Raw genomic sequence first — 22,299 nt, 5'->3', positions numbered from 1 at the left:
TCTAGCAATATGTACCAAAACAATTCAGCCTCTGGGAATTCACTGAAACCTGTGTAAAGACTTATGGACCTGGATGTTTATGAAAGCGTTATTTATAACAACAAACAAAAAACTTACAAACAAAAAAATAACCTCATTGTCTAACACTAGGGGATTGGCTAAATAAAGCATATGGTATATCCTGCCATTAAAAATGATGTTGTAGAAGAAGAAAATGGGAAGATGTTTACAAAATATTAAATGAGTAAAGCAGCTGTAAATCATTATTATAGTATGAATCTTTCACCCTCGGTTTTTCATATTAGGGTTGCCTCTAGGTGATGTGATTACAGATGGTTTTTAGTTTCTTCTTTGTGCTTTTCTGCATTTTCTTTTCTGTATTACCTTTTTTAAAGAAAAATTAGAAAAATCAAATTTATTTTGATAAAATACAGACTAAACATGGATTTAACCTGAATTCTATGGTTAAATTTTATCTTGACTCATATCAAGATCACATATATTAACCAACAGATAATTCCTGATCATAGCTCAATGAACTTGTGAAAAACTCTTAAACTGTTCCTGCAATCCTTTATCTATGTTTTTTCTTAATACTCTTTTCTTTGAGAATAATTTTAGATTTACAGCAAAGTTGCAAAGATAGTACAGAGAGTTCCTGCATCTCCTCACCCAGTTCCTCCTATTAACATCTTAGGTAACCAGAGTACATTAGTCACAGCTAAGAAACCAACATGCGTGCATCTCTGTTAACGAAACTTCAGACTTTATTTGGATTTCACCAGGTGGGTTCCATGAACATCTTTCTGTTTCAGGATACAATCCTGGGTAACACATCGCATTGAGTTGTCAAGTCTCTTCAGGCTTCCCCGGTCCGTGACAGTTTCTTGGACTTTCCTGGTTTTTCTTGTACCCTGTATGAATTTTGTAATCAGAAGAAGAAAGGGATGGTGGTGATGATGATGATGATGATAAGGATGATTTATGTCCAGGAATGCCTTCGATTTTATCTCGGTAGGAGGTAAATGATCGGCTTTTTCTTTCTCTGTTCACTGGAACAAAAGGGGAAAGGCAGTGCTGCTCAGTATCTATGGGATCCACCGAAGCTGGGGCGCCTTAATCCCTGCCCACAGCCTGGCTCTTGCTCCCGCCACTGTCCCCCCACCCCAACTCGGGAAGCCTCAGGGGCCCTCGGGTGAAGGGCGAATCCCGGGCCCGCGGGTCCCCTAGTCGGTTGGGCGAGCGCGTGGGCGGCACCCGGATCAGCTGTTCCGCAACCCGACGCGGCCGCCCCGCCCCTGCCCAGGTCTTAATAAGCCGCTCCCGCCTCGCCTGGGACCCACCGAACTGCCGGCCGCCCGCCCCGGCCAGGCGCCCTTGCAGCATGGGCTGGAACACCAATCTCCGCTGGCGGCTGCCGGTCATCTGCCTGCTCCTGCAGGTGGTCCTGGTGGTCCTCTTCGGTGTGTTCGTGCGCTATGACCCGGATGCCGACGCCCACTGGATCGAGGAGAGGTTGTCTAAGAATATGTCCAGCGACCTTGACAACGAATTCTACTTTCGCTACCCGAGTAAGTCCCGCCACCCTGCAGGCCCACCTGCGACATATCCGAGCGGTCCCCACCGGGCCGACAGTCCTGCCTGGCCTCACCTCCGTGGCCTGTTGCTCCAGAACAACGGCGGCGGGGCGGGAGCTGGAGGAGGGAATGCTGCCCACAGCCCCCTGCCCCGCCCCTCTTAGGCTCCCCACCAGGGTAACTCCCCAGGATCTGGAGCTCAAGCTCGGAAAGTGTCCAGCTGTGCCCATGCTCTCCAAATTAAGGGGATAGTTCCAGTGTCAAGGGCTGTAGGGATGGCGTTGGCCTACCAGCCCTGCTGCTGGGAGAGGCATGGGGGACCATGACATCTACGTTCTCTTGGCTTGGGGAGGGAGAAAAAGCATCTCTGAATTCTCTGGTATCTGATGCTGTGGTTAAGAGTATGGCCTTGGAATCACCAGACCTCTCCTCTATCATGGCTCTGCCATTAACCACGAGGGTGGCCTCAGGCAACCGTCAACCTTGTGGAAACTCAGTTTCCTCATCTGTCCAATGGGGAAATCACTAGGAGCTACCTTACAGGGGTGGGGTGAGGCTGGCATGAGACATTGCACAGAAAGTTCTGGCACAGTGCTGGGCATGGAATCCCCACTTCTTAGAGCAGTTACTAGAACAGCACTAAACACAGAGGCCCTAGGACTCAGGAGTTAGAAGAACTGGTCCAAGGTCACTCGGGCTGGCTCAACCTCGGGACTCCCAGCCTAGGATCATTCATGCCCTTGTGCTTTCTGGTTTTCCATACCATCTACCAGCAGCCAGTAACAATCTTGCTAACAGTTGGTGCTCACATAGTCATGGACTGTTAGTTTTCGAAGGGACCATAAAGTTCATCTCCAGCAGCCACCTATACAAACTGGTCTTCCCTCCATGGCTTGTATATCCTCCGTGTTGGGATTCTTTACCTCCAGAAATAGCATTTAACTTAGATCCAATTAAATAACGGCACACATTCAGGATGCGGCCTGCATGAAAAAATAATTGGAGGTGGGGGAGGTTGCAGGCTCAGTGGGAGACAACTGTATTAAGTGGCTGCCAAAAAGCTAGCAAAACCACAGGCTATATTAATGGAAATATGGTGCCTAAAAGAAAGGAGGTGACAGAAGAGAGTGCTCTGTGCTGGTGAGACCACGGCGTCTAGGAGGCTCCACACGGGGCCGTGTTTTAAGAGATCTTGACAGTCACAGCCTTGGACTTTAGATTCCAAATATACCCTTCACATTGCCCACCTTTATGCCCCTTGGTGAGGAACTGACCTGGCAAATGGTGAGGCAGGCAAGCTTGAGACCCTCCCCTGCCTGTTTCATTTCTTCCCTCCAGCTGATGGCCACAGAGCCAGCCCCTTGGTAAAGCATGAGGGCAAGGCCTCCCATGGGCATTCCATAGGTCTTCTTTGTGTCTGGGCAGTGGAAGGTCTCAAGATCCTGAAATAGGAGCTAGAGAACCGCACCAATATTGGGCATGGCCCTCGTATCTCCCCAGCTCCTATCCCCACTCTCTGCACACCCACCCACTGACATTTCATGCTCGACCTTTATTCACTCAACAATCACTTTATCTAGAGGGTGACCAGATAATTTATCAACCAAATGACACTTTTGAGAGTGAAGAGGTAGGAGATTCATGCTAGTAGTAACTTGCCAGGACATAGGCATAAACCATGACTATCCCAGCAAACCAGGGCTTATGGCCACCCTGGACAGAGAGGTGTACCCCGACACCCCTGGCCTCAGAGGGGTCAAGAGCTCTGGGCAAAAGAGATCTGTGACAGCTTCCTGGAAAGCAATGGCATGGTGAGGAGTGGAAAAGCAGGGCAGGGGAGGGGCCCACAGAAGGAGCGTGCTGGGAGAGGGGCTGAGTGGCTCGATGTGGCCCGAGTGCAGAGGTTGTGAGAGGGATAGGAGGGAGGCCACTACGTGAGGAAGAGACAGCCCCAGCCATCAACAACCGCCTTGAGTTTCTCCTGCCATGTCCTCTGTGCATGGGGAGCTCTTTGTCATCTAAGCAGGAAGTGACGGAGAGAAGAGTAGTGTAGGGAGAGAATCTTGGCCTCGGGATTCCCTGGCAAGGGCAGGAAGTAGTGGCAACAACTCAAACCGAACATGCGTTCCCTCCCTTGATCATTACCACTACTGAATGAGGAAGGCAATGTTATGAGTCCTATTTTACAGACCAGGAAACTAAGGCCAGAGAGGAGAAGTGTCTTGCAAAGGTCACCCAGCTAGGAAACTAGCGAGCCAGGGTAGGAGCCCTGGGCACCCGAGCCCACTCTCCTGGATCACTCTCCTCCCCTTAGTCTCACCTTTCCTCCTGCCCTACTTGGTCGTGGTGGCTGTGGGTAGGAGTTGGAGGCCCGTGGCCTCCTGGCCCTGGTGGGGCTCCAAACCTGGGTTCCTGGGCCTCAAGGCAATTCCCAGGGGCATGGGGTGAGGGCAGGCCCTTGTGGTATTTTCCAGGTTCTTGGCTCCAGGCTGTCAACACCTGTGCGGGCCTCATTTCTGCCCAGGAGATTAGTGGAGTCCGCTGGGCATCTCAGTTTCCAGAGGAGTCCAGCTCCAACGGGCTCAGGTGGGGCTCGGGGGCCTGAGGACAGCTCCCCTGGTGTGGGCCCCTTGGCAGCCAGCAGGTAGAGCCAGCTAAGGACTCGCCCTGGCAGTGCCCTCAGAGGCTATGCTGCAGACACCAGCTGCTGAACACAAACTTCCTCCTGGGCTGGTGCTCTAGGGGGCTGAGTCTGGGGTAGGCTGTCCTGAGGAGGGGCCATCTGAGCTCCTAGGAAGCTTCCTGGGAAGACTGAGGGGGGAGTGGTCCACATTCCCAGAAGGTGACCCAAGGCAGAGGATGCCACAGTTTCAAACACCTGAAGGACTGTTTAATGAAACTGAGGCAGTAAGGCTCACCTTGCCCTCCTGGGGACCTGAACCTCAGATTTAGCTCCATTTAGCTAAAGTTGAGCTTTCCCACAAGCAGAGGGCAGTGTAACCTGGTGGCCCACTCTGGAATTAAACAGATCTGGGCCTGTCACTAAAGGGAGTGAGTTACCTCCCTAACCACCCTGAGCCTCAGTATGTTCATCTGTGAAGAGGGAATGCACAAGATCTCCCAGATCGAAGATGGCGGGTGGCTGAGACAGCATATCTCATGGTATGAAACGAGAGGACAGTAAATGCTGACATCGCGCTTCCTCAGAAGGGAGTGAGTACTCATCCACTGAAGGTGTTTAAATGGAGGCTTAGCATCGCTTTAGAAATGTGGCCAAGGAATGTCTCCTTGAATATTAACATTTAAATTCCTTTGTGCTCTCCTCACTTACAAGTACTTTTTTGCATGCCTGTCAGGGACTTTATTTGTTTCCATTTTACGATACAGGAGATGGAGGTTAGAGATTTGCCCAACACTCTCAGCTGGTCAGTGGCACAGGCAGAAACGAGGCCAAGCCCTCCCTCTGCACAGCCCACCTGTCTCCCCAGGTCTCTGCAGCATTGCCATCCCCTCCTCCGATCATCTCCCCAGGAGACTTTGAAGTTATGGGGTGGTTCTGTGGTTGGCTTTGAGGTGTGGGAGAGGTGGGCACAGAGCCTTGGGGAACTGAGGGACTGGCTAGTAGGCCTCAAAGGCAACAGTTTAGGCTGGGCCGGCCTAGAAAGCATGGAAAGGGGCTGGTACCCAGGCCACTGCAGGGCACTGCTCCTGTGCTGAGGCAGCAGAGGGGAGAGAGCTGCTGTGGCCCACCGGCATGGGAAACTTGTCCTCAGATTTTTGAGACTTGGCCAGCTTCAGGCCAGCCTCATTGGGGACCCATCCTGAGAGGGAAGAGTGAGGGAGTGGAGAACAGCTGTGTACTGGTGCCCCCTTGTGGCAGCTCTTAGGACTGAACACCATCCCCACCCTACAAGGCTGAGAGCAGCTTCTGGGCTAGTCACTCCAGGCTGGGGAAGGAGCGGGGAGTGGGGCAGTGGCTCAATCCAACTGAATGCAAAGCACCTGGTCAGTCTCGAAAGAGAAAGGGAGAAGTAGTAGCTAATATAATTGAGCAGTTGCTAAAGAGCCAGGCCAAGCCCAGGGCTTTGGTTGGATGACCTGTTAAATGTACACCGCACACCTCTGAACTCTGTTACTATCCCCCATTTTACAGAAAAAGAAACTGCAGATCAGAGAGGTTATGTCCTTGCTGAAGGTCATACAATCTGGACCTTCAGACTGTTATTTTTAAAAACATTTTCAATAGTACCAAGCTTTATGAAGCATAAATTAATAAAGTGGTACATTTGGGTTCTAAGTGAGGACCAGTCTGGGAGATAAAGAGTAAGGAGCCAGAGAATGAATCAGGAAGGTGACCAAGGAGAGGGAAACTGGTGTCTGTGTGCCTGATGTGGAGGGAGGAGAAAGAGACACCCCAGGGATGGTCAGAGACAGAGATCAGGACAGCCAGGGAGTCTCTGAGAAGGACAGAGAACTGGCAAGAGGACCACAGGTTCAGAGAAGCCCTGGGAAGCCAAGGCTTCCCTGCTTTTGCTCCCAGGGAGAATGAAGGCAGTCCTGAAAGTACAAATCATCCCTGGGGGGACCCCCAGTCCTCTTCAGCCCCACCTTTGCCCACATGGTTCCTCTGCCACCAAACAGCTGACAACCTCTCACCTTGAAAGATCCCCCCCACACACACTGACTTTTCCAAGGGTTCCTCCCACCTCCCTCCCAGCACCTTCCCTGTTTGGTCTGCTGGCTTCAAGGCAGGCCAGTCCTCCGCTTCTGTTTCTCCCTCACCATTCCCACGTTGCGGCTCCTAGATCTCCCGGCAGACCCCAGCTCCAACCTGCACAGCCAGGTTCCATTCCTCCCACACTGCCCTGCCTAACACTCACCACCACCCTCCCCGTGGTCATCTCGAACTCCCACAGACAGCACTAGACCCAGCACCTCGCTCCCACCCTGGCAACCTCTTCCTACTTCCCCGTGTTTACCAACAGCCCTGCCCTCCTGCCAATTCCCCTCCCCGCTTCTGCTACTGTGGTCTGAACGTGTCTCCTCCCTCTTTCACACCTCTCCTCCTGTCTGTTACCTGTCACTTCTTCCCAAGAGTAACCATAACCACATACATTCGCTCCATTTCCTCCACAACCGTTGGAAATGTGATAAACCGTGAAACACAGTAATACATGAAATCGGCTGCACACATTAAACCTAAGGCGAGCTGTTTGTGTAAGTCTGAACGGGAAGCTCAAAGCTCAGAGCACCATACGGAAGCAGGACCCCCAGGTCTCTTGCATCAATGTCTATGCCCCCAGCTCTTACCCAACAATGTGCCAGGACCTCCGTCCTGGGCCTCATCCAGGTGGCTGCTAGCCCAGTGCATAGGGCTGTAGCCTGGGCCTCAAGGAAGACTTCAGGGGAGACAGATGAGGGCAGGCAAGGTTAAGGCAGCAGGAGCACAAGCATCACTGCCCCTCCATTGGACAGGCTGCAGTGGGCACTAGGGTCTATCTGCTCTGTGGGTAGGAGATGGCCTGGAGAGGGCCTGCCGTCTCACCTGATGGTGAAACCCCACCTGGGCCCCTTGATTGCTGCTCAGCTGCCGTATCTGGGTGCTGCTAAGATCATGACAATAATCATTTATTCATTCATTCATGGATATTTATGGAGAGTCTACCTGGGCCCACTCATAGACGCTGGGGAATACCAGGGTGAACAAAACAGGCATGGCCTTGCCTTCTTGGAGCTTTACAATCTAGTGAGCTAGACAAACAAACCTACCTACAAACTGTAGAAAAATAGAAAAGAAAGAAGAGGGTGCCACGAGGGAGAGAACCGACTTTAAACTGGGGGGTTAGGAAGGCCTCTGTGATAAGGTGACATTTTGCTGAGATCTGCAGGAAGAGAAGTTGCTGGCCATCCTGCAGGAACAGCATTCCAGGCAGAGGGAACGCCACAGGCAAAGACCCCGGGTGGGACTGAGCACAAGAGAGGCCAGCGCAGCTGGAGCACAGGAGGAAGGAGAGGACGGAGGAAAGGAAGAATGAGGAGGCAGGTGGGTGGGGCCAGGCTGGGGCCCTGCAGTTCCCTTAAAAAATTTTTTTTTTAATTTGGAAGTCTTTTCAAATTTACAAAAAGTTGCTAAAATACAGATAGTACAAAGAACACTATATACTCTTTAACTCCAATTCAGCTATCTGTCCTCTCCGGCGAGAGCCAGTTAAGATCATTGTAAGCCATCCTTTTAGTTTTATCATTGAGAAAACTGAGGCTCTGAGAGGGAAGCAGCATGTCAAGGCCACACTGAGTTGGTAGAAGGATTGAGTCAGAACTAATTAGATTATGTCTGAGTAACAATAAATAATAAAGTAACAATAAATAATGACGCTTGCCCATTTTGTGCGTGGATTGTGGGTGCTAGGTGCTTTACATACACATCTGCATTTAATCTCAGGAACATTTATGAGTAAGCATTACACAAGGTACTGAGACCCATGTTCGTTAAGTGACTTTCCAGAATCATCTTCCCGGCAGATGGAGGAACTGGGGTTCAAATTCAGGTCTCAAGGGTGGGAGGGTAATAGCTCAGTGGTAGAGCACATGCTTAGCATGCACAAGATCCTGGGTTCACCGGTACCTCCATTTAAAACAAAAACAAAAAAACAAAACAAAAAGAAAACAAAACAATTCAGGTCTCAGTGATGCTGGAAAGTGTACTTGCTGGGAGGGAGGGTGGGATGTAGAGATATTCCTCAGGGTGATCAACTGACGTGCTTGACCAGTCAAGGGACTCCACCGCCAGATGAGACTAACTTCTCCACAGTAAAAGAATAGAGTGGAGGGGGCAAAGCCCTGGAAAGTCTAGGTTCTAGACCCTGGACCCTGCATGTAATCCGCTGGCCCCAGTTTCAAATGCCCAGCTGCCCACCCCAACCCTGGGTTAGTGTGGAGAGGGGGAGCTGTCATCTCCCCAGGGGGGCGATCAGGCATGTCCTGGCATTATAACCCAGTGGTCTAAGTGGCCTAAAGTCGGGAGCTCACCTTGGTGCCTCCAGCCCAGTCCCCTCCGGAGGCGCTTATGACTTGATGGGGGTAGTGGCTCTTCTACCCGCAGCAGAGCCATTCAGTACTACACCTAGCCCCCACACCCAGATGCGTGGATGATGGGACCGGCCTTGCGGGGCGGCCCAGGCCCGGCCACTGGCAGGGAAGACACTGGCCCTGTAGAGGGCCGCGAGGGCCCAGACCGAGGGCTACGGCAGTGCTTCGCTAGGCCGCCGAGAACCCCGGCTGCGCTCTCCCCGCAGGCTTCCAGGACGTGCACGTGATGATCTTCGTGGGTTTCGGCTTCCTCATGACCTTCCTGCAGCGCTACGGCTTCAGCGCCGTGGGCTTCAACTTCCTTCTGGCGGCCTTCGGCATCCAGTGGGCGCTGCTCATGCAGGGCTGGTTGAACTCTTTTGAAGGAAACTACGTTCTCGTGGGCGTGGAAAAGTGAGCGGGGTGCGGGCCGGGTGTACGGGACCCGGGTATGGGGCGGGACCCAGGTAAGGGGCGGAGCCAGGGCAGGGCCCGGGGGCTTGGGGCTGGCTCCTCATCATCTGGTACCCGAGCTTGAGACACACACACACACATACACACACACACACACACACACACACACACACTCACTCACTCAATCACTCACCCACTCACTCACCCACTCACTCATTTCCTGATCAGCGAACCTCCAGAGTGGGAATTCTGATGATGCCCAAGTGCTGTTGGAAATTCTACCCCCTCCTAAGACGCAGGCTGCAGGGACACAAGGCCAGCCTTCCCTCCGTGGGCTGGGTCCGGATCCTCCACCCTGACACATCGAACATGAAAATCGCCCTGAAAGACCGCAGCCCATGTTGGGGCGGGTGGCAGGCAACGGGGAGGAGTGTGGGGCTGCCTGAACCAGTCCCATGAGGTTCACTGTGGAGAGAACATTGAACAGGGAATCCAGTCAAATGGAGGTGCCTCTCCCTGCCTTGCCCTCTCCCTGTCTTGCCCCTATCCCACCCACAGAGTGGGCATAGGAAAGAGCAGTGAGGCAGGTGTGGGTGTGGAGACCTAAGGCTGAAAGGCCCTCCCTGCTTCAATCTACAAGGGGGCACCCTATTCCCCATTTCTTCTCACTCTACCCTCATCATTTTTCTCTGTGATAACCTTTTGGTCTGATGAATACCACCACCCTCTCCTATCAGGCAGCGCGGTCCTTCCCTCCTCCTAGAAGCCTCAACGTGCCCTTCCCCCCAGCACCACCACCTGCTTGTAAAATAAATTTGCCAACTTCCCCAAAACCAATTTGCCAAGTAGTCAACTCACTGAATGACTCATTTATCAAATTTTCTAGGCCATGGCACTTTAGGAAACCTATAGCAATCTCTGTTGCCTGGGACAAAATCAACAGCCTTTGGGAGCCTTTTTCCCCCCAATTTTAGTCAAGTTTTGGTTTACTGGAGGTTCTTCTTTAAGTCCAGTTTAGACTGTCTTCAATTTCTGTAGACATATGACACGTTTGCCTAAAGAAAAAAACATTTTGTAATTTGAGAAAGTTGTCATTGGTATGTAGAAACAAGCATTCATTAGCCTGCTTGAAAACCAAGTCCTTAGAAAGGGTTTAGAGGCAAATTGGTATAAAACCAAGTTTAAAGTGCAAATCCCTGTTGTCACATACGGGGCACCAGTCAAGTATCATAGGCCAGGTGCCTGAAATTTAAAACATGTGTCCAATATTTGCAAAATATTAATTCATTCAAGCCACTTAATAAATCCATGAATTAAGAGAAACAGGAAAAACAGTCAACTAGATAGAAAATTTTTTGGAACCAATAAGCCAGTCTTTTTGTATATAAAATCCATGGCCTGCATATCACCCTGCCGTTCAAAATACACAAGAAGTTCTCATTCCCAAAGCCATAGACCCAAAGTATAAAAATACCTATAATATATTTAATTGGCCACCATGGCAAAATAGCTATGGCTAAATGAAAAACAAAAGTATACAACTTTAAAAAATGTTCAAAGGGAATTATTGTAAACTTCTGTGTAACAGGTTTTTGATGAACCAGTTATTCAGCAAATCAGTCTTTGACAAACTGAGTTTTGGCATATTGGTTTTCAGGGAATTGATTTTCAGGGAGCCGACTTCTGGTGGGTGCCCAGGGCTGAGATGAGTGTGTCATTCCCCCGACCTGACCTGTGGACCCTTCTCATAGCTTCTGTCGTGTCCCTGCTGAAGTATCCTCCAGATCCCACTGGTCACTCTAGGGTGGTGTCCCTTTGCCGGCCCTGCCCAAGATGCGACAGCCAGATCTCCATGTCCCAGGAGCTGATGCCCCAGTTGCGGGCCTTTCTACGCTTCTCTCACTCCTGCCTACTGGTCACTTCTGTCAGATGGTCTTCTGGCTGCAGTTATCGGAATCTGGGCAAATAACTCGGCTTCTCTAAGACTTGATTTCCCATCTTTATGATGTGGCTAATACTAGTACCTGTCCCATTGGTTTGGGTGCGGTACAGGAGGGCATGTGCAATGCTGAGAAGGTATTTCAGTGCCTGGCACTTAGCAACTATCATCATTCATTCAGCCAGGCCCTGGGGATGCAGCAGTGACCAATAGTGAAGCCGACTTTCCAGTGAACATCCTCTGTCTTGGAAGGGACCCTAAGGGAGTAGTGTCCTGCCCCGACTCCACCCACTGGCCCTACATTCAGCTCACTTCTTGTTTCTCACCTCCTGATTCACCCCCCACCCCTCTCCCCCCACACACACACCCTGAGCATGGGAGAGGGGGACTTCTCTGGATGTGACTGCCTTAAGGAAGTAGTAGCCCCTACTGTCCCTACACCAACTCTCATGACTCAGAGAGACATGCTGAGAGTCTGCCTTGGAATCCAGGACAGCTTTGCTGCTGGCAGGACACAAGGAGGCCTGGGTGACACAGAAGCAGGCACATGAATGCAACCAGGGTCTACTCTGACCGTGTGACATCTGCTTCTGCCGGCTGGCTGGGCTTTCAGGGTGTAGCCTTAAGGAGGGCCTCTGTGCTCCTCTGCTTCTATCCCCTCTGTTGGCCTTCCTGCCCTCTCCCTCACCCAGCCCCCAGCTTCCTCCCCGCTGCAGGAAGGCCCCTCTCTCTCTCTCTAGACACAGGTCCTCTCTCCCAGGTAAGGTGAAGAGTTGGTCATGATACCTCAAACCCAAGCAAGGCCCTGGTAGCCAGCAGGAGAGTAAGAGATAAGGGTCTGGAGGCAGAGACCACATCTGATTGGAGGATTTGGGGAAGGCTTCCTGAAGAGGAGGGAGTGAGAAGAGGTTCCGGAAGGGCAGGTAGAAGATGGGGGGCAGGACAAGGCCCCAAGTATGGGCCATGTTCAACAACATCGGTCAGACCACTTGGATGCCTTGAGCACAAGCTGCCTGCAAGGAGTGGGGCCTGTGATACGGCTGCAAAGGAAGAGTGTGGCATCTAGTATCTGCCACTGCTGTGATGGATCCCTCACATGCTATTTTAATTCTGAGAGTAGCTTTAAGGTATCATGTGCCCATTACCACAGAGGATTAAACTGAGGCACAGGAAGGTTAGGTCACAGGCCCAAACCCACAGATGACCAAAGTCCAGATTCAGCCCCAGGGCTTGGAGTGCCACTTCTTGCTGTTGCCTCAGCCCCTCCCTGACCCGTCTCCCCACAGCCTCATCAACGCGGACTTCTGCGTGGGCTCTGTCTGTGTGGCCTTTGGGGCAGTTCTGGGCAAAGTCAGCCCTGTCCAGCTTCTCATCATGACTCTCTTCCAAGTGACCCTCTTTGCAGTGAATGAGTACATTCTCCTCGAGCTGCTAGAGGTGAGCAGGGCTCTGAATGGGGATGGAGGTGGAGGGGACTCTTGGGGGGAAAACAGGGGATAGAGAGAGGGCTGGGGAGACATGCCCACTGGATTCAATTCAAACTTGGCAAGTCCCTTAACCTTCTGAACCTCAGTTTCCTCATCTCTAAAGTAGGAGTAATGACATTTATTAGACAAGGATGATAGTCCATCTGGTAAATCAGTCCAGAAACTAGGCAGAGAAGGGGTTCGTCACATGTTGTTCTTTCTCCCTCCTTTCTCCTTCCTTCACATCAGGTAGAAAGAGTGGGATGTTCCTGCACATACTCTCACACACATTCTCACATTGCTCTGCCAAGAAAAAGACCCAGTATACTGAGAGGACACATCTGTAAGGAAGGTTCCCAGGGGAGTGGCCAAGGTGGACATGTACAGCGGCACAAATTGTGCACTGCACAACTCCAGAGGTACCATTCATATGGGCTATGGCAGGAATGATGACCTCTAGGGTTGGCCAATTCACTGGCCCAGGTAAGGGGCACCTTAAGCCTCTGACTCTGGCTCAGACATGTCTTTAGTATATTTGCAGGAGTGAGGATTATTCAAGGACCCCATCCATTTCTTAGCCCCCAACTCCTCTGTACTTGTATTCTGCCTGGAAACCCCCAAGGTGTATTTTTTAGACCACCTTACATTCAACCATTCATTCTGTCATTTTTTCTCAGCCACCAAACTAGTCCAAGCCATCATACTTCTTCCTCCTGACTCATCTCCCTGTTTTCAACACTGCCTCACCCACCACCTCAGCCAATCTCCACCAGCAGCCTTAATGACCCGTTAATAATGCATATAAGACTGTTCTCCTGATTAAAACCCTCCAATGGTTTTTAAAATTTCACTTCGAATAAAATCCATATCCAGTGGTGAGAACAGTCGGATGCAGAGACCCCAGTTAAGAGGCTGTTTGAGTCACTCTGGTGAGAGAGAGGTTAAGTGTGTTATCCAAGGTCACAGAGCTAGCGAATGAATTGTTGACTGAGCTGAGTTTCCTGACTCCCAGCCTGGTGGGTGCCTCTACTAGCTATGTGACCTCGGGGAGCCCTTTACCCTTCCTGAGTCTCAGCTTTCTCACCTGTAACATGTAGGTAATAATTGTGCCTACGTCAGAGGTTGGATTTCCCCATCTAAAGTGAAGAAACAAGTCTGTAATTCTGATGGGAATGTCCTGAGTCAGGAGGAAGAGGAAGCGGAAGTGAGGGGAGGTTGAGGGGAGGAGAGGAAGGCTAAATCAATCAAGCACTTGTTGAGGGCCAGGTGCTTGCCCAGGGCTTTACACAAGTTGTCTAGTTTCATCCTCAAGGCAGCTCTGCTAAGTTACTATAGTCTCCCCCGTGTAAAGGAAGAACTTGAGACTTAAAGTTCAAAGGTGCAATAGGCTGAGTCAGGTAGGGCTGAGGACCAGGAAGGGACAGATGGAGAGTGCACCAAGTCGGCCTGCTCTGACTTTGAGGGACAGGGGAGAGGAGAGGGAGGGGGTGGATGGTGGGAGGTTAGCTGGGAGGTTGGAGGGCAAGAAGCATGATAGGATGCGGGGGAGAGGGGTATTGGCAGACTGGATGGGGCGGTGTTGGTCCAGGAGTGTTGTGGAGAAGGAAATGTGGAGAAGGGAGAGTTCAGAGGGCAGAGGAGCATTCCCAGGACTTCAGATAAGGTGGAAGCTAGTGAGTGACAAACTAGATACTGGGCTGCCCTGGGTCCTAGCTCTGCTTTACCTCTTCCAGCTGTGTGGCTGGGCAAGTCCCTCTCCAAGCCTGGGTCCCCCATCTGGGCATAATCCCATCTGCTGGGTGAGGATGACCTGGTGTTTGCTGACAGGCTCACTGCCTGTGTTCAGGGATCCCCACTTTCTTTTTCTTATTGAAGTATAGTTGATGTCCAGGGGTCCCCACTTTCTCCCCTTCCAAGTTGATTGGTCTGTGGGGGCCCTGGACTCCATCCTGCAGCTTGTGGAGTCAGAGACAGCAGAATCTCTGTCTGTGTTGGGGAGGCAGGGGAGTGCTGTGGGGAGGGAGGGACAGGAGGGGTCAGAGCCTGACAGGCCCCTTGTACTCCAGGTGAAGGACGCAGGGGGCTCCATGACCATCCACACATTCGGTGCCTACTTTGGGCTCACAGTGACCCGGATCCTCTACCGACCCAACCTATATCAGAGCAAGGAGAGGCAAAGTTCTGTCTACCACTCGGACCTCTTTGCCATGATTGGTGAGAGCTTCCATAATGACTGAGGGTTACCACAATGACTGAGGGCTGTCATGAGGGGTGAGGACCACGATCATGGGTGAGGGTCACCGTGAGTTCTGGCCGCCATGATCACACCTGGTCCCCATGTGGTCTGGTGGGTGGCTGCCAGTTTGCTTTGGAGGAAGAGCAGAGAGAGATTGCCAGTAGATACTCCCAGGATCCCAGATGCTTGTCCCTTTCCCCCATTAGGTGTTGGTCACTCATCCCATGTGTTCCCTAGGATGCCCAGAGCAGACACAGTGGTAACCAGGAACTGTTCACTTGTCCCTGGGCTAGGGCAAGGTGTCCATCCCTATTTCCTGTGTCCAGTCATTCCAGAAAATACATATCAACCACCCTCTCTGGTCTCTCTCTTTCTTTTTTAATGCTGAATATCTTTTTTAAAAACATTTTAAAAAATAGTTGATTTACAATGTTGTGTTAGTTTCTGGACACCCTCTCTGGTCTCTTAAAACCCAGCCCTGCCTTCAAGGAGCTCCTCATAGTTTAGTGGAAGAGATGGCAATGCCACCAGGTAATCTCCCTACAGTGGAGAAAAACATTCTCCCTCAAGGCACTGTTGAAGCAGGGTGGGAGGCATTTAGCTCAATTATGGGATCAGGGTAGACTTCCTGGAGCTGCGTGGAGGGCTAAGTGGGAATTAGGTAGTGAGTAAAGCAGGGAGGGCCTTCTAGGAAGAGCCGCCAGCATGAATAAAGCTATGGGAGTGATGATACCTGGGGTGTCTGAGTCATGTGACATCCCTAGAGCTAAAGGGCAGGATGTCTGCCTGAGCTCTGTTGGGCCCATCCACTGCCTCTTCCTCTGGACCTACTGGCCCTATCTCGTCTGGCCAGGCACCCTCTTCCTGTGGATGTTCTGGCCCAGCTTCAACTCAGCTGTGTCCAATCATGGGGATGCCCAGCACCGAGCTGTCATCAACACCTACTGCTCCTTGGCAGCCTGTGTGCTCACCTCGGTGGCGTTATCCAGCGCCCTGCAGAAGAAGGGCAAACTGGACATGGTGAGCAGTGGGGGGAGCAGCAGGGGACCTTGTGGGGGAGGTGTGGCTACCCAGTAGGCACTGATCACCACGTCCTGTCAACAACTCTGTGAAGCAGGCTGTGTAAGGATCATCGCACCCATCTTGCAGATGAAGAAACTGAGGCTGCAGGAGAAATGATTTGTCCAGGTTACATACCTGGCTTTTGGCAGAGCCCAGAACCAGATTCTTGTAGGTTCCATTATGCCAGCTACTCTGGATGAGCTGGCTCCTTCTCCTGGCTCTGCTCCCCACAACCTGGGTGCTGACAGCTGTTCTGGGCAGAGCACCACATCAGACATGCCCAGCAGGGTTACCAGGGGCACCTCTTCTCTGCCAGCTTCTTATCCTCCAGACACCGGTCCTCAGCATTCTTAGAGCTGCCTCCACCTGCCCCATCCCACACACTTAAAGGGGAATCTCTTCAATGCCTTGTCCATTCCACATGGGAGGTTTGTAGGGATGTGGTGTAGCAGTGTCCTTCATATCACACACTGGGACAGGTGTTTCCAGCATTAGTGGGAAGGGTCCAAACTCCATGGGTGCCAGTAGATCCTTCTGTAAAAAGAAGACCACCTCTCTCTGACTCATATTCTGACACTAACTTCTTGACACAGGCATATGTGTCCTCAGACACTTCCAGGAGTGCCTGTTATCCTGGGACACAGCCATGAACCCCTGGATGCACTGACAGTCACCGCGCAGAGAGGTGGGGACTCAGACACCGGGGAGAAGAATCAGACACACTGATGTGGGCACATGCAGGGAGGCACATGGAATAGGGTCAAGGTCAGGGGTTCTGGCTCCACATAGACCTGGATCAGGACACCTTTCTGCCCCTTGCTACCTGTGTGGTCTTCAACAAGCCCATTAACCTCCCTGCACCTCAACTGCTTCATCTGCAAACATCAAAAGATGACTGTGTTAACCTCCTGGTCTTGTTGTAGAGATGAAACAAAATAATCCCCACCAGCCGGCAACACAGTACGTGGTGCAGGTAGGCCCTTAGAAGGTCAGCGGGTGCTGGTGTAGGCCCGCAGACTCTGACTTGGGGGCGTGTGAATGTATAGGCCTCCCAGGTGCCTGATGTCAGCACACATGCACATCCAGACTTGTGAACCTGGGCACACGGGGATGCGTGGCACCCAGATATAAAGAGAATATGCAGACGTGCTGACGGAACTCACTGGCATGGACACGGAAGATGTCCAGATGCTGGTGTCCATGGCATATGTGCAGAGGTGGCTGCCTGCCCCAGACTGGAGCCCTCTGCTGTCCCCTGGCTGGCTGAGGTGCACTCTGGGCCATCGCTGGCTCCCACGTGGCACCCACGCATAGGGAGTCAACGCAGGCTTTGGATCAGCTTCTCCAGGATGGCATTCTGGGAGAGGACTGACTTCTTGCCCCCTCTGCTTGTCCCACCAAGGTGCACATCCAGAACGCCACGCTCGCAGGAGGGGTGGCCGTGGGCACTGCTGCCGAGATGATGCTCATGCCTTACGGCGCCCTCATCGTTGGCTTCATCTGCGGCATCATCTCCACCCTGGGTTTTGTGTACCTGACGGTGAGGGCCCCAGGCCAGGGGCTGGGGGCTGGAGAATGCTGGGGTCTCTGTGTTCCTGACAGTAAGGGGGGCGTCCCTGTGGGGGAGGGGGCTAGAGAATCCTAGATCTCTATGTATTTGGGGCCTCCAGAATCCTGGTGTCCCCCTACACCCCTGCCACAGCTCCCCGCCTGAGCAGCACCCATCTCCCCTTTCTAGCCATTCCTGGAGTCCCACCTGGGGATCCAGGACACATGTGGCATTCACAACCTGCATGGCATTCCTGGCATCATAGGTGGCATTGTGGGTGCTGTGACAGCGGCCTGTGCCAACACTGAGATGTATGGGCAGAAAGGGTAAGAATGGAGATGTGGGGAGGTTGTGCTCCCTCCTTCCTTCTCCATTCCTCCTTCCTACTGTTCCTCTGGGGTCCAGGATTGTGTCTCTATTCCCTTTCTTGCCCAATCTGGACCACTATTTCATGAGCTCTCTCCTCAATCTCTGTCCTTCCACAAAAATCTCAGAGACATCTACTCTTTCCAATGCCCCTATTTTGCAGATGGGAAGGCTGCAGCCCAGGGGCAATTGAGCTTTGATGTCTGAGCTTGGTTACTGAGCTTGGTTATCTGGCCTCTCTTGGGGCCCTAATCTGCCCCCTGTCTCCACCCCAGGCTTGCCCACGCCTTTGACCCTGAAAGTTTCAAAGCAAGCTGGACTGCAAGCTTGCAGGGCAAGTTCCAGGCTGCCGGCCTCTTCGTGTCACTGGCCATGGCCCTGGTAGGCGGCTTCATTGTAGGTGAGTAGGGGTGGCTGGGCCAGAGAAGGTGGGGCTCTGTGGGTGGGGGACCCAAGAGTGTGTACCAGAAGTCAGCCGGAGCTCCCAGGAATCCTTTGTCACTGTGCTTATGGCTGTGGGACCGGGGGAATTTTTCCAGCAGAGGGAAAGGGCTGGATAGACAGAGAGGAAGTAGTTCCTGATCTCTTGTGACTTTCAACTTCATTAGGGTTCATTTTGAAATTACCATTCTGGGGACAAGCCGCTGATGAAAACTGTTTTGAGGATGCAGTCTACTGGGAGGTGAGTCCTACTGACTTGTCCCCCTGCACAAGGGCAGGTGCATTCCCCTCTCCCCTGGCCACATTAGCTGGGCTGGGGCCTGAGAAGCTGGAAGCTGAGGGTTGGGGGACAGAGCCTGTGTCATCCTGCTCTTTATCCAGGAGGCTGTGTCTCCTGGGGGTTGAAGGCTTCATTCCAGAGCAGTAATTCCGAAAGCATAGTCTCCTGTGCTCCCCAGTAGCAACACCTGGGAACTTGTGAGAAATATAAATTCTCCGGTCCCACCCAGACCTCCTGAATTCAGAACTCACAGGGTGGGGTCCAGCACTCTGTTAACAACCCCTCACGTGATTCTGATGAGAAATTCTTCTGTGAACCACTGCCCATGACCAGTGGTTTTTGGCCCTTACATGCACATTGGGATCACGTGGGGGCTTTACATGCTTTCCAAGCCCAGGTTCCAGCCCTCAGAGACTTGGAGTTAATTGGCCTGGACATTGCCAGTGTATTTAAAGCTTCTCAGGTGAATCTAATATACAGCCTGGGTTAAGAACCACAGAGCAGTGCTCTGCTTCAGTATCCATGAGAACCACCTAGACACCTGGTTAAAAACTCAGGTTCCCCTGGATGCCAGCCCAGAAGTTCTAATTTCGTAGGTCCTGGGACTCTGCATGGGAACAAGCTCCTGGGTGATTTTGTACCAACATTTCTCCCAGCATCTTGAGAAGTGTCAGTACAAAACTCTAACTTGAGAAACATTGTTCTAGAAGCTGAAAGTAGTGGGATGTCACAGAACTCAGTTTCTTTAAAAACATGCCACAATTTGGGCCTCCGGGGACTTCGGGATGGCCTTCCTCCCCATGAATCATTATTGGAGGTGTTCACCTGAGTTAGGTGATGGAGAATGGCAGAGGGTCCTTCTTGCCTCCTGCACTGGCCCCTCTGACAAGGGCAAGGACCTAGCCTGTGTCTGTGGCTTCTGAGACAGGGTTCTGCCCATCACTGTCTTTCATTTGACAGTTCTATTTTTAGTTTTTTTTTGAGAAACCTCCGTAGTGTTTTCCATAGTGGCCGCATCAATTCGCTTCCCCACCAACAGTGTACAAGGTTTCCCTTTTCTCCACATCATCACCAACATTTGTTATTTGTAGGCTTTCTGATAATAGCCATTCTGACAGGTATGAGGTGATAACTCATTGTGGTTTTGATTTGCATTTCTCTGATGATGAGTTGGCTGTGTTTTTTTAAAAACCATACCAAAAGTTTTCAGAGCAATCTTAAGTAATGTCTACTAAAAATCAATTTCATGTACATAACTAATAAGCCTTTTAAATTCACTCTCTTTAAATTATTTTTAAAATTTTAACATGAATAGAAGCTCATTAGAGAAAATCTGGAAATAGAGAAAAGTAGAAAGAAACACTGTCACCCTAATTCAAGCACTATTAATATTTTTGGCATACGTCCTTCCAGTCTTTTAAATCTGCACTGATTTTCCTTACACAGCTGAGACGATATTATACTCAATTTGGTATCCTGCTCTTTCTCTTTTATCATAAGAAGTCTTTTTATGTTATTATATTCTGAATAAACTTTTTTAGCAGCATAATTATTTTCATTCTATTTTTGAAGTCAGAACTTAAACTATTTTAGACACTATTAAATCACACAGATTTAATGCTAATGAAATAAACTAAAAAACGTTATCAATTCTGATATGTAGAAGTTCACTCTTGGTTCTGTTTTGATCTTTATAAGTTATTCTAAGTTCACACCTTCTCTGCGCTGTATCAAGTAATATAATTCCATATCAATAGAAGTGAATCACCATCAACCATTCCTATGACCTCTGGGTGGTTTACCTGGAAGGTGATGTGGCTTTCCAGAGGATGGGAGTGAAGCACATGTTCCCCAGGACCACAGATGAGAGCCTTTAGGATCAAATCTGAGACTTGAGGCCAAGGCTGGGCTGATCTGCCCCTACTCCACCAGCAATCCACTTCCAGCCTCCCCTACATCTCCCCCTACCTCACCTTTGGACCTGCCCGCAGTTCAGGGAAACTGCCATGCTGCCCATCACCTGGCATACTACCACTCCTCTTTCAAAAGTGTGTTCAGCACAATCGGGATCTCCCCAGGCTGGGTTATCAGCCTCTTGTGTGTATATACAACTCTTACTGTCACTGTGCACTTCACTTGACTACCTGCCCATTGCTCTAGTTGGACAAAGACTGTCTTGGCCTCACAGTGCCCCAGCACCCTGGACAGTGGCTAAGTGAAGCAGGGGCAGGGTACCTGTGTGAAGGACTGCCCCGCTTCGCAGCACGCAAACTGCACAGTGATCACAAGGTGGCGCCCGCCACACACCATTTGCTGCTCCTGATTTGCCCAGGCCGTTCTAAAGCTGTTCTATTTTCACCAGGGACACCTTCCCGGCCTGGGGCAGGGCCCTTAGAGCTGCCTCCTCTCTCTGCAGATGCCCAAGGAACAGAACATTACCCACCATTCTGAGGATCCCACCCTCAAGCCCTCAGAACCTTAACCTCCCAGGGCAAGTGAGAAGCAGGTAAGTGTGGGCTTGGCTTGTCAGTGGGGGCCCAGCTCTTGGAATCAGATGCCACCAGCAAAGAAGCAAAAAGCACCAAGAAATGAGGATATGAGCCACTCCTGCCTGGAGTGGAGCAGCATGCTGGGGTTGGTGGGAGAGGCACTCAGAGTCAGACTATGTGCCTACTGGACAGACACAGAAATTTGTGGAAGGCACTCTGGACTGGAAGGAATACATGGAAGGTGAACCAGGTGCACACTTAACTTTGCTGCTCACTGGCAGAGGGACTTTGAGGATCTCTTCACCCCAGAGCCTGAGCCTGCATTTCCTCATTTATAAAAGTGGAGATGACAAGTCTGGCTCTATTCAGTTGATCAGCTCAGGCAAGACCTTCCTTCCTTCCTTCCTCTCCTCCTTCCTTCTTTTCATCAGCTAACATTTCCTTGCTGCCACTGTGGAATGCACCAAGCCCTTTCTCATTGCTCTTGTTATCTGTCCTCCTTGGAGGCCAAAGCTTGGAAAGAGCTGTGTCTGGGGTGAAAGGCTGAGTGATGTGGCAGGAGAGGATGTTGGGGTTTAAGGAAAGAGAAAAGCAAGGCTGTAACCAGTTGCTTCTAATGTTGCCCATCTGTCCAGAAGAGGAAAAGGACCTGACAGTGGCCTGCTGCTCTTGGCTCTCTCCCTGCAGGCTCCACAGACTGGCGCTCCCCAAGAAGCCAGTGCCGATCAAGCTGGGAACACAAGTGCAAGGCGAGCAGAAGCCCTGGCTGCTGACCTGGTCCAGGACGCCTCCACCCCTCCCTCCCCCTTCATCCCAGGGGGCCTGCCTGGGAATGGAGGAGGAGTTGTAGACAAAGTGGGCACCCAAGCCAGGTCCTGGCTGTAGGAGGCCTGCCATCAGGATCCTTGGTGGCCACATCTTGAGAAAAGCAGGCCAGAGTGAGGCTGAGGGCTGGAGGTGGACCCGAGCCCTTCTAGGAGACAACTTAACTGCCGGCTGCCAACTACTGGGCTCTTCCACTCCCTGCCTGCCCCTCAGCCAATACCTTCCACACCCACCGAGTCCCCCGGACCTCTCTGTGCCATGCAGATAGTGGCCTCCATGAATAAACGTTCTTGGTGTTCTTTGCAGAATGGAAGTGAATGCCCCAACAGGGCCGGTTTGAGGGAGAAAAAGACCTAGGAGACCCTGGGCCTCCTGCCCCAGTCCTGACCTCCCACCCCAAGTTGCCACTCACAGGGCAATGAAAATCATCCCAGGCTGAAGAGGAAGAATTTGGGGTGCTGGAGTCTGGAGTCCTCCTAGCAGGGCCCAGCCTTTGGACTGGGGTCTTTCTGCAAGGCCCCTCCTTAGTTCACATCAACCACCCCAGAAACACACCCATTGAGTGAAACTACCATGCCCACCGTGCC

At 51.4% G+C, this 22,299-nt stretch overlaps 1 protein-coding gene across 1 annotated transcript; it reads left to right on the top strand.

Moving 5' to 3' along the window:
• The first annotated feature begins 1,351 nt into the window (after window positions 1-1,351).
• On the top strand, window positions 1,352-22,020 carry RHCG (Rh family C glycoprotein). The gene is made up of 11 exons (XM_010986739.3): window positions 1,352-1,571; window positions 8,873-9,059; window positions 12,285-12,435; window positions 14,531-14,678; window positions 15,554-15,720; window positions 17,165-17,302; window positions 17,501-17,637; window positions 17,953-18,077; window positions 18,286-18,359; window positions 20,815-20,904; window positions 21,575-22,020. The coding sequence occupies exons 1-10, from the start codon at window positions 1,385-1,387 to the stop codon at window positions 20,878-20,880; spliced, it is 1,380 nt and encodes a 459-aa protein (XP_010985041.2). The 5' UTR covers window positions 1,352-1,384; the 3' UTR covers window positions 20,881-20,904; window positions 21,575-22,020.
• The last annotated feature ends 279 nt before the right edge of the window (window positions 22,021-22,299 follow it).

This window comes from Camelus dromedarius, chromosome 29 (genome assembly GCF_036321535.1).
Source record: "Camelus dromedarius isolate mCamDro1 chromosome 29, mCamDro1.pat, whole genome shotgun sequence".
Lineage (NCBI taxonomy): Eukaryota > Metazoa > Chordata > Mammalia > Artiodactyla > Camelidae > Camelus > Camelus dromedarius.
The sequence above is the reverse complement of the archived record's forward strand: the minus strand, read 5'-3'. Positions and strand labels throughout refer to the sequence as shown.

What these genes read in the sequence shown, in the direction of transcription:
- RHCG (XM_010986739.3), top strand. Translation starts at nt 1,385, where the DNA reads ATGGGCTGGAACACCAATCTCCGCTGGCGGCTGCCGGTCATCTGCCTG. An exon ending in ATTCTACTTTCGCTACCCGA is followed by an intron (nt 1,572 to 8,872) that starts GTAAGTCCCGCC and finishes CTCTCCCCGCAG; the next exon opens with GCTTCCAGGACGTGCACGTG. An exon ending in GGTAGGCGGCTTCATTGTAG is followed by an intron (nt 18,078 to 18,285) that starts GTGAGTAGGGGT and finishes CAACTTCATTAG; the next exon opens with GGTTCATTTTGAAATTACCA.